General features: G+C 44.0%; 1 protein-coding gene across 1 annotated transcript; it reads left to right on the top strand.

The window, feature by feature from the left end:
• The first annotated feature begins 7,414 nt into the window (after window positions 1–7,414).
• LOC133972635 (DEP domain-containing mTOR-interacting protein-like) lies at window positions 7,415–11,814 on the top strand. Its single transcript, XM_062410187.1, has 5 exons — window positions 7,415–7,605; window positions 8,388–8,528; window positions 8,908–8,978; window positions 9,243–9,347; window positions 9,636–11,814. Exons 1-5 carry the CDS (start codon window positions 7,476–7,478, stop codon window positions 9,780–9,782), a joined length of 594 nt encoding a protein of 197 aa, XP_062266171.1. The 5' UTR covers window positions 7,415–7,475; the 3' UTR covers window positions 9,783–11,814.

The raw sequence follows: 11,814 nt of genomic DNA, 5'->3' as shown, positions 1-11,814 counted from the left end.
AGCGCGGGTCCAACTCTAATTCTCTCTCTCTCTCTCTCTCTCTCTCTCTCTCTCTCTCTCTCTCTCTCTCTCTCTCGCTCTCGACCTCCCTCCCTCTTTCTCTCACTCTCTCTCTACCTCCCTCTCTCTGTCCATCTCTCTCTCTCCCTCCCTCTCTAACTCTCTCTCTCTCTTCCTCTCTCTACCTCCCTCTCTCTGTCCATCTCTCTCTCTCTCATCATGACGTAATTTGGACAGCTGTGCTCTGCGTCAGGTCGGGGGCGCGCTCCAGAGTCCAGCACGGTCACCAGCTCCGAGTTGAGAGGGGGGGGGGGACTCTGGATTACATCATATACACACACATATATAAATACTTATAAATAAAGTCTGTATCTCAGACACTTGATCTAATCTGCGTCACACTTTGCTCATGTTTCTGTAAATTGTCAGGAAAGTGCAGTTTAATATCTGTAGATTGAATAAACACTGGAGCTGTCAGTCAACGTGTCTTCTTCTAGGTCCTCAGATAAAAACTGTCATCTCCAACTGGGTCAAACCAAAGTAGCCTTCAAAGTAAAAGCACAACATTCGTTTGGTATTGAGCTGAACTACCTTGCTTTTATTTAACAAGTTGAACAAAGTTCCCCCTGACAGAAGGGACATGTCCCCCCAGTGAGGTCTGGAGGGACATGTCCCCCCAGTGAGGTCTGGGGGGACATGTCCCAGTGGATTATGGGAAGGTTTGACTTGTGGCTCAGCTCCGTCTTCACCACTTTCACGTTTTGTTCAACAGGTAGAGCTTCTCCAAACTTTGAATGAACGTCTCTACAGCAGCTGTGGCTCCATGTTCTGTGGACTGAGGGTCTCAACCGGGCCTCGACCCCGGCTCCACCAGCCCCCCCGCCCGACTCTGACATCCGAGCTGGAGCCAGACGCCTGTTCTACTAAATAGACCTGAAACTCTGCTGAGTGACCGACTCAGCATAAGACGTCCACATTGGTGTTTTCTGGATAGAGGGAGTAGAGACAGAGTCGTGCTCCAGGTAGGATGGAGGGTTTACGTCCTACAGTAGGATGTAGGTTATGATGTAGGACACTGTGTATGGTTGATACACAGTGTCAACCATGTGATCCTAGGCTGCGGTTGTCCATCTTTGTTTCCAGCACATAGTCTGGACCAGCAGTGTGAACTTTGTGTTGATTGTGTCTACAGCAGCAGGACACACACGCAGAACCAGTCCCTGCCTGTTCCCTCTACCAGGGGGAGCTGTGGAACCTGCGGCGAGGCGAGCTGTGAGACGTCTCCCCGGCTTCTCCTCAGTAAACAAGGAGACAAAAGACTCCACAGAGTGAAGACAGCTCGTCTCCTCAGAGCCGTCCTCCAGCCGTGGAGATGTTTATCTGCTCTGTGAATCCTGAGTGAGAAGCACAGCTCCTCTTCCCAGCACCGCTCTGAAAACACATCAGAGGCGGCGCTCGCAGCGACAGGCCGGGAACATTGTGTTCATGGGGGGGGGGGGGGGGGGGGGGGGGGTCTCTGCTTTCAAAGGGATGTGAACATCCACCGCCTCCAGGGAAACACCCTCACCTCACAGAGACCACACACGTACTGTACATGCATGGTCGGCTGCAGGGTGCACGCACACATACAAAGACCACACTCACACACTAACAAAACACACAGACACACACACACTCACACAAACACACAGACACGCACACAGACACGCACATGAGAATCAGAATCAGAATCAGAATTATTTTTTATTTTTATTGCCATGTATATTTGCACATACAGGAAATTGCCTTGGTGTGAACAAAAGATCCTCATTCACTGTTTTTTTGTCTGAGGCCTGCAGTGTGTCTGTGTGTGTGTGTGTGTGTGTGTGTGTGTGTGTGTGTGTGTGTGTGTGTGTGTGTGTGTGTGTGTCTGCCCCTGGCACAGATTACCTTCCACAGACCACAGCCACATCCTGATTGGCCGTCGGGTCCCGTCACCTGAGGCCGTGATTAGCCGAGCGATCCGACAGGAAGTGAAGACGCAGATTGAGTTTCAGTCTGAACACCTGGAGTCTCCAGATGTGCTGGAGACTCCCCCCCTGTTATCTGTTCTTTACTTAAATATTATTATATAGGTTTTGAGTTTGATAAATAATTCTGTCATTAAAAAGTGAAACTTAAGTATTACTATTGTTTACAGTCTGTTCAGTCTTATGATCACTTATTCTATTTCAAAACATCTAGCCCTGTTTCTCCTTTTAGAAGATGTTTCATAATTCCTGTTTATCAAACTGTATTTGAAGATGAAGACTTCATATCATCACATGGAGAATATTCACCATAACTTCAGGTAGAGATTAAATTATTCAGTTTGAGTTTCATCTCCATTCATGTAATATCTATCCTGATAATTACACTTTTCACATTATACATTATATGTCTTTGTTATTCTTTCTTTTACATTGACTTGTATTGTATTTAGTATGTTATTGAATTTAGTTATTTTACTAATATGTATATTTTTTTATTTCCCTTATTATATCTTCCTACTCTTTTAATATGCATGAGTCCATTACTCATAAACATATTAAGAATTCTTTTCTTACATTTTGCTAATCGCCTGTAAAACACTTTAAACTGCAGTTGATCTGTTTGAAAGGTGAAATATGAATAAAGTTTGATGGATTTCTTTAAATCAGATCTGAGGACCCCCCCCCCCCCCCCCCAAGCTCTCAGTCTGAAGAGGAAACGCTGTGAGGACGAGAGTTCAGAAACTTGTGCTCGTTGTGTGTCTGTGTTTTTCAGGAACTTCAGCTCTTTGTGCGTCCTCATCACTTTCCCTGACAAACTGTGTGTGTCTGTGTTTCCTTCTGTGAGACTGAAAGTGCCTCCGTCAGCTCAGCGGCTTGTTTCCTGGTCAAAGGCTGAAGAAGCAGAAGCGACGTGACGCAACAACAGGAAGGAGGATGCTGAGCCTCCACTTTATCCACACATGGAGCAACACACTGGACCTACTGGGAATCAGACTGGGTTTGAAGAAGAGAGAAAAAGTTCAATTGATTTGTGAGTCGGTTTCAGCAAAAGAGACAAAAGTGGACGAAGGGTATTTTATAAGTTACGTTTAAAAAAGTCATTTAAGGCCTAAAGTGAGTCAACAGAAGCTCAAGCTGTTAAACATGTTTAAAATCTGAAGCTAAATGATGAAAGACGTCAATCAGGAGCCTCCAGCTGATCACTGAGGTAGAGAGACAAAGATCAGAATCAGAATCAGAACCAGAAAGTATTTATTGCCAAGTAGGTTTACACCTACAAGGAATTTGCTCTGGTTATTGGTGCATACAATGAACACAGAAACATAAGAACATAAAAACACAATAAATACAACACATATAAGAAACAATATATATTTACTCACTATTTACTTCTTATTTACTCCCTTTTTCTAATATTTATACAAAGTAACATTTATTTAGACAAATATATAAAAATATATAATAGATGCAAAACAGTGAACAGTGTCAGATTGCAATATGCAATGTAATGCAGTTTCATATAATATAACATAATATAATGAGTTACTTTAACACATCCTTGAGGTGTGGGGGTGGAATCAAAAGATCGAGTGATTCAGACGAACTCGGTCGTGAACTCTGGGAAACGACCTGAGAACGAGAAGCACGAGGCTGAGACCAGTGAAATGAACTTCTCCAGTCCGGTGTCTGGTCCGGAGGAAGGTCGGGGGGGAGGACCCTTCACGTCCTTCATGGACACTTGAGCCTCAGTGTGAGAAGACGTCTGCAGTGAGACGTGTCCTCCACGCTGCTCTCCAGCCTCCTGCTCAGTTTGAAGTTCAGAGTGGGACGGAACTCAATCCATCAACTCTGCTGACATTTGAGCATCGTAGTCCAGGAACGGTTATGTACTGTGGACAAAGGTCATATTTGCCTCACTATCTTCAAACACACACACACACCCACACTTACACACACATTTACACACATAGTCACATACACAAACACACAATGCCACCCACACTTACACACACATTTACACACATAGACACACACAGACACACAATACCACCCACACTTATACACACACATGCACACACTTTTATTCTTTAGTTTCAGATTTTTATCCTGATCTTACAAATTTAACTTTTCTTGAATTAGGGATTATTCTCAGAACTTACGGATTTTCTTTCAATACCATATAAGATTTGATATTTGCATATTTGATCTCACAAAGTTTCTAATGTTGAGAACTTTCTCCCGTCAACAGTAAATTTAACTATCTGCAGATTTCCTTCACGTCTCTTCTCAACTCACTGAAATCTTTCAAAGAATCCAGAGATCATCCACTGCTTCACCAGCAGCGCCCCCTGTTGGTCACTAGGAGTATGAAGCTTGACACTTTTACTTTAGGGCTGTTTATGATCACATCCTTTCCAGGTAGAGATCATTTACTGAAGTAAGAGTACTAAATCCATATTTAAAAACTACTGCACATAAAATTCCTGCATTCAAAACCCCACTGAAGTAAAAGTATGAAAGTGGAATCAATAAAATGTAGTAGAAGTATGAAAAGTACTTTAGGAACACAAACTAAAACGTGTCCATTCAATATTATATATTCGAGATTTGAGTGTTTCTCGTTTGTGTTTCTTCACTGCAGATCATTTTTTTATAAAAACAAAAATTTCTATTTTCTATGATTGAAAACACATTTTAGAACTTTTAATTAAGTGCTGAATAAAGTTATTTTATTTAAATGAGTGAAATAATTTGATGACTGTTTGATTTAGTTTGTTTCCTTCATCCACACAGTTCGTTTTGGACAAGGAGCACCAGACGCTTCACAGTGAATCTGATCATCTTCCAGCACACAAACGTTTTATGGTCGGGAGAAAATAAAGAGACCAGAAGAGAAGAAGAACTGAGCAGAGGAGCAGGAAGCAGGAAGAGGAGCAAGAGGAGGAAACACGTCGGGCTGGGCTTCGAATCCCTGCCTGTGTCAGAAGCTTCTGTTCAGCAGGAAACTGGAACATACATGACAGAGATAGAAACCAGTCCATCACTGGACCGTCGCTGTGGAATCTTCACCTTCGTCCACTTGTGTGAAGTCACTGGATCTACTGGAGTCTCTCTGTCAGCATGGGGCTCCTCCATCTGTCTTCTTGGTGGTTTCTGACCCCGCCTCTCAGCTGCACACTGCCACCTAGTGTACCAGAGTGGTACAACAGGACCATCAGCATTAAGACTTCTACAGAACCATCTGATACCATCATGTATCTGAGTGGTCCTCCTTCATCTTGTGGGAACATTAGACTGTTTATAAAGGGAACACTCACAGGTGAAGAAGGACACACACTGGAGCAGGAAGTGAAACACCAACACTCACCTGGGCATGGCAATTTCAAAATAAAACAGGAAATAACAACAAAGTGTGTTCACACTTAGCAAAAGAAGAACATTTCTCCCCCTGTGATGAGACAATTAAGATCCTGTGATTCATTATAATGAGAAACCTTCTCTACATATCTGAGTGTCTCAATATTATGACTTAGAGATAGAAAGTCGTTATGATGAGATCGTTTCTCATTCTTACGACTTTCAGGACAGAAATGTGATTCCACACTCAGCCCCTGGTTCAGCTCCTGGTTCAGGTCTTGGTTCAGCTCCTGGTTCAGCTCCTTGTTCAGCTCCTGGTTCAGCTGCTGGTTCAGCCCCTGGTTCAGGTCCTGGTTCAGCTCCTGGTTCAGCTCCTGGTTCAGCTCCTGGTTCAGCTCCATGTTCAGGTCCTGGTTCAGGTCCTGGTTCAGCTGCTGGTTCAGCTCCTGGTTCAGCTCCTGGTTCAGGTCCTGGTTCAGCTCCATGTTCAGGTCCTGGTTCAGGTCCTGGTTCAGCTGCTGGTTCAGCTCCTGGTTCAGGTCCTGGTTCGGCTCCTGGTTCGGCTCCTGGTTCAGCTGCTGGTTCAGCTCCTGGTTCAGGTCCTGGTTCAGCTCCTGGTTCAGCTCCTAGTTCAGGTCCTGGTTCAGCTCCATGTTCAGGTCCTGGTTCAGGTCCTGGTTCAGCTGCTGGTTCAGCTCCTGGTTCAGGTCCTGGTTCAGCTCCTGGTTCAGCTCCTTGTTCAGCTCCTTGTTCAGCTCCTGGTTCAGCTCCATGTTCAGGTCCTGGTTCAGGTCCTGGTTCAGCTGCTGGTTCAGCTCCTGGTTCAGGTCGTGGTTCAGCTCCTGGTTCAGCTCCTTGTTCAGGTCCTGGTTCAGCTCCTGGATCAGCTCCTGGTTCAGGTTCTGGTTCAGGTCCTGGTTCAGCTGCTGGTTCAGCTCCTGGTTCAGGTCCTGGTTCAGCTCCATGTTCAGGTCCTGGTTCAGGTCCTGGTTCAGCTGCTGGTTCAGCTCCTGGTTCAGGTCCTGGTTCAGCTCCTGGTTCAGCTTCTGGATCAGCTCCTGGTTCAGGTTCTGGTTCAGGTTCCTGAGAGGTTCTGGTTTGATCCAGAGACAACATGTTTCTTTACCTTGAACCTGAAGCAACATGTTCATGTGATGAACCTGATCAGTGTCACAGGACGTGAATGATAAAAGAACGTATGATTTCATTTAGATAGAAAAACTTTGTGTTATCAAATGACACCGACTCGAAAGTTGTCGTCAGGTTGTAAAACTTTGTGTTGACTGACGACACGTCACCTGTGGAGTCGTCCACTTTACCACAGCAGAGCTTTATTGAATTGAAATGATTCTTAGAGACGAGTCAACAAATAAAGAGTCTGAGGTCAGTGTGTCAAAGGCCACAAGACAACAGTGTGTGTGTGTGTGTGTGTGTGTGTGTGTGTGTGTGTGTGCGATCACAGCAGAAGCACATCATGGAATCCTTCAAAGGAAAAATGAGGTCATGCAAAAGGAAGAAGAAATAAAGATGATATCATGATAAACGTACGACACATTAACTTTCACCTTTATCCACCTGAATGTGAGCAACACTGAGAGGTACAGTTACAGTTACAGTGACAGGTACAGTTACATTGTCAGTTACAGATACTGATACAGTTACAGTTACATTGTCAGTTAGAGTTACACAGACAGTTACATGGACAGTTACAAATACAGTTACATGGACAGTTACAGTTACATAGTCAGTTACAGTTACACAGACAGTTACATGGACAGTTACAGTTACACTGACAGCTACAGTTACACAGACAGTTACATGGACAGTTACAGTTACATAGTCAGTTACAGATACAGTTACATGACAGGACCATGGATGATTGTTTAATCTGCTCATTTCAAGCTGCAGCGTATTTTAAACTTTTCCTTTTATTTTCCAGAGAGAATTTGGAAAACACACGTCTCCTCCACCTCTGTGCTGCTGAGGCTTGTTTGCTCACTGGTTTAATATTTAACACACAAACACACACACACAGACACACACACCTTCTGCTCACTGGATGACTGCGCTCGCCTGCAGACACGTTCAGATGCTCCTCAGCAGCTGATGAAGAAGCTCCTCAGGCCTCTGCTCATCGTCCATTTCCTTCTGTCTGAGCAGCTCAACATCGTTTCTCTTCTTTCTGGATTCGTCCTCAGGAAGTTTCCTCTCGGAGCGATGGGCCCTCGCACAGCAGGTAAGAGCAGCAGCCACCTGGAAACAGACAGGAAGTGGAGGGGTCAGAGGTCACAGGTCAGAGTCTTAAACTAAATGTGTTCTATCTGCTTCACTGTTTAGAAGCTTCAGAATGAGAAATGATTTCAAGCTCTGTTTTTCAGTCTGTGTTGTTTCTGATTCAAAGAGGAAGTGACTGAGATGATGTTGTTTCCTCACTTTGTAAAAACTGTGAATCTCAATTCAGCTCGTTTCTTAAAACCAGATTTTCTTTCAAATCACGTGAAAACATCAACAAGAAGAAAATAAAACCTGAGATCCTGTTTCATGATCAATTCACTGAGAAAATTCAAAACTGCACATTAATGTTATTTTACTTAAATATATAATAAAACTAAAAGACAGAATATCCAGACGTGACAACACTGAAGTCAGAGGAAGACAGCATCATGTGACCTCACACTGCAGGGAAGTTAGTTTACTGTTGGTTGTTCATGACTCAGCTTCACAAACAGAAGCTCTTCCTGCTTCTAGATTCTAGTTCTAGATCAGATTTCTTCTATTCGTCTCTCAGGTGAACCTGCTTCCCAGTAGTTGACCAATAGATGGGGAGGATTTCCCTCGATTCTATTGGCTCTGGAGGTTCTTTAACCGTTCAAATTCACCAATGGACTTCTGAGAAACTGGGTCGGTTGTGAGTTCTGCATGAAGTCAGGACGCCTCATGTTCTCCTCTCTCTCTCTCTCTCTCTCTCTCTCTCTCTCTCTCTCTCTCTCTCTCTCTCTCTCTTTCTCTCTCCATCAGTCTCTGCTTCCAAGGAGGTGAAGGTGAAGATGGGAGGAGCCCGGCTGAGGAGCAGCAGTGATGGGAGCAGGTACAGCAGGAGAGAGCTCGGCCTCATCAACTCTTCATCCTCGTCTTCAGTCCTCTCCAGCCCCAAGTCAGGTGAAACCAGTCGGCCACTGATTTACACCAGTTTCACCACTGAGAGTTGATTCACGTAGATGAGCAGCAGGTGGCGCCACTTGTCCAGTCAGGGGTTGATACCAATTCAGAGGAAATGGACGACAATTGGGTATAACCGGGTTGTGTAGGGGGGGCGCTCTCCAGAACCAAGGGTCCATATGAGGGGTGGAAGAAACTCGAGTTCCTTTCAATCAGATCGGAATCTTTATAGTTGAAATAAATAATCTTTATGTATTTGTGCCATCACACATTTTACAACTTTCTCCATCTTGGTTTCAGAGCTTTCATTTCCATATTTTGTTTGTTTGTTTCTTCTGCGTAAAAGTCTAAACTAAACGTTTAGATGTTTCCTGTTCAGTTCTGCAGAGGCCGGTGAGCACGGAGGAGCTGCAGCAGCCGGGAGGCCCGTACGTCAGGAGAACCTTCACTGTACGTCCGGCCGCTCAGGGCTCAACACAACAACACAACAACCACGCAACTTTTAACTTTTAACTTTCAAAACAAGTTAAGGTTTTAATATTTTAACAGTTTGACAGTTTTACATTTTTTACATTTTAAGGTTTTAAGATTTAACATTCTGAGAAGAGATGAGGGATCATCTTTAAATGCATCTGAGGAGAGCAGCACAAACGTGTGTGTGTGTGTGTGTGTGTGTGTGTGTGTTTGTGTGTGTGTCTGTGTGTGTTTGTGCAGATTGTGGGTGACGCTGTGGGTTGGGGGTTTGTGGTGAGAGGAAACAGACCCTGTCACATCCAGGCTGTGGAGCCCTGTGGCCCAGCGGCTGCTGCAGGGATGAAGGTAGGCATCATGGGAAATGTAGTCACTTAACGTAGATTCCTAGTCAAGTTAAGTAAAGTACAGTTTCCATGACTGTACTTTACTTTACTGTAAGAGTGTATATGTCACATGTTATCATGCTCTGATGTCTCATGTTAAGAGGTTCTAGGCAAGTCAAACTTTTGAAGGTGACCGACTTCCCTTTCTTTTTTAAACCAACACAATCTGAGATGTAAAAACAAATCAGTTCACCAACGTTCGATGCTCTTTACACTAACACCCCCCCCACACACACACACACACCGACAGGTCCGTCAGTTCGTGGTGTCGGTCAACGGGCACAGCGTCCTGGACCTGGACTACCGCAGCGTCAGCCACCTGATCCTGACCGGCCCCCGGACGGTGGTGATGGAGGTGATGGAGGAGACCGACCACCGAGGAGGGACAGATCTCTGAGAGTGTGGCGGTTTGTGTGGCGTCCGGACTCTGATGAAGTCACCTGGCAGGGGAATGTGCTCCTGGTAATCAGATTACCTCTTGAGGGCGTCAGAGAGGAAGTGAACCACAAAAACACAAGTGGAAATAAAGTTGTGTTGTTGGGATGAAATACATCATTGTGTGAGGCAGCTAGCAGCTAGCAGCTAGCAGCTAGCAGCAGCTGGTTAACATGGCAGAGGCGGGGTTTATGACCTGTACCGCAGCTGACCACCAGGGGGTGGCGGTTTGGCTTCACTTATGGGAGCCTCCATGTCGTCCATCTTTATTTACAGTTGACGAACCAGTTTAACGTTGGAGTCGAAAAAAGAAGCGTTGTGACTTTTGTGAATCTGACGTTTGTCTCGTCCAATGACGACTTCGATGGTTTAGAATGATCAGAATAAACTGGTTTGTTTACTTGTTTACTCTATACAAGCTTGAAGCTCTTTTGTTGGTTTGAAAATGTTTTTTCAGTTTTTAAATCCTCGTCTAAAACATATTTTTTACAGATTTTCCCGTTTTTTTTAAATTCTCAGTACAGGATACACAGGGTGTAAATATTCTTGATGGGAAACTTTAAAATAAATATTATTGTATGATATTTATTCTGAAAATTGCTCTTTATGTTTTAAGTGTGTCATGTTGTAAACGGACTCTAGAGGGCGACATGTTGTCGACATCACTCCAACAGCTGGTGTTTCCTTCAATGCGACGGTTTGGACTTTTAACCTCATCTGACCACTCATGCAAACACAGACACACAGACACACACACACACACATACCCCCCCCACACACACACACACACACACACACATACACACACAGCTCCAACCCCTCCCTCATCTGTGTTTACTTTTCCATCCACTTCCCATGATGCTTGATTCCCAGAAAGGAAGTGAGGAGTGAGACGACGTGTGAAGAAGATCAACAACAAACTCAAGTGCTTTGTTTTCAACTCTCTTTTGTATTTGTGTAGTCGGTCGACAACTTTTTCACATGAGTGTGAATCCTCAGCTCCAGATTCAGTAATGATGACATTCTGCAGGTTGTGTGTTACTCTCTTCAGGTTGTGTGTTACTCTCTGCAGGTTGTGTGTTATTGTGTGTTACTCCCTGCAGGTTGTGTGTTACTGTGTGTTGCTCTCTGCAGGTTGTGTGTTGCTCTCTGCAGGTTGTGTGTTACTCTCTGCAGGTTGTGTGTTACTGTGTGTTGCTCTCTGCAGGTTGTGTGTTACTCTCTGCAGGTTGTGTGTTACTGTGTGTTACTCCCTGCAGGTTGTGTGTTACTGTGTGTTTCTCTCTAATGGTTGTGTGTTACTCCCTGCAGGTTGCGTGTTACTGTGTGTTTCTCTCTAATGGTTGTGTGTTACTGTCTGCAGGTTGTGTGCTACTCTGTGATATTGTTTGAAACACTGACACCTATTAAGGCTCATTCATTCTGTTCGGAGATATGACACTGCCCCCCCCCCCCCGTGGTTCACAGTGGTAACATCGTTATCGTTCATATCCTTTAACTCAGAGGACGGAGACGAGACTCGATTGGTTTCTGACGATGAGCATAAATCGATATTAAGATATTTAATCCTTTTTCATATCTTTAGATTTTTCAGCTGAAAATGTTTGTATTTGCTTAAAGCTGCATTTCTCATGTGGAGTAGAAAGAAAATAAAATAACATGTGACAAACTGTCGAGATAAGAAATCCTGAGTTTGTGAAGGGTCAAGGTCAGAGTGTGGAGGTCATGTGATTGAACACTGAGTTGTAAACACTGAAACCATGTTTGGCTCCTTTAACTTTAATTTATTGAAAACCTGAAGTCAATTTGTTGTTATTTGTGTTTTCACTCATTTCTTTTGACGTTTTAAATGATGTCGTATCTAATGATTATTATTATTGTATTAATTTGATCCCTCTGATCTTTGTCCTTCTGTGAAACACTTTGTAGCAGCTGCTTTATAACTACAGATCATTATTAAAGTAAATGTACAGAATCAAAGATACAACATGTTA

The sequence above is a fragment of the Platichthys flesus genome, chromosome 17 (assembly GCF_949316205.1).
Source record: "Platichthys flesus chromosome 17, fPlaFle2.1, whole genome shotgun sequence".
Taxonomy (NCBI): Eukaryota; Metazoa; Chordata; class Actinopteri; order Pleuronectiformes; family Pleuronectidae; genus Platichthys; species Platichthys flesus.
The sequence above is the reverse complement of the archived record's forward strand: the minus strand, read 5'-3'. Positions and strand labels throughout refer to the sequence as shown.

Excerpts from the sequence above, each read along its gene's own strand:
- LOC133972635 (XM_062410187.1), top strand. The coding sequence starts at position 7,476 with ATGAAGAAGCTCCTCAGGCCTCTGCTCATCGTCCATTTCCTTCTGTCT. Across the intron at positions 8,979-9,242 it reads ACGTCAGGAGAACCTTCACT|ATTGTGGGTGACGCTGTGGG; the intron begins GTACGTCCGGCC and ends GTGTTTGTGCAG. Across the intron at positions 9,348-9,635 it reads CGGCTGCTGCAGGGATGAAG|GTCCGTCAGTTCGTGGTGTC; the intron begins GTAGGCATCATG and ends ACACACCGACAG.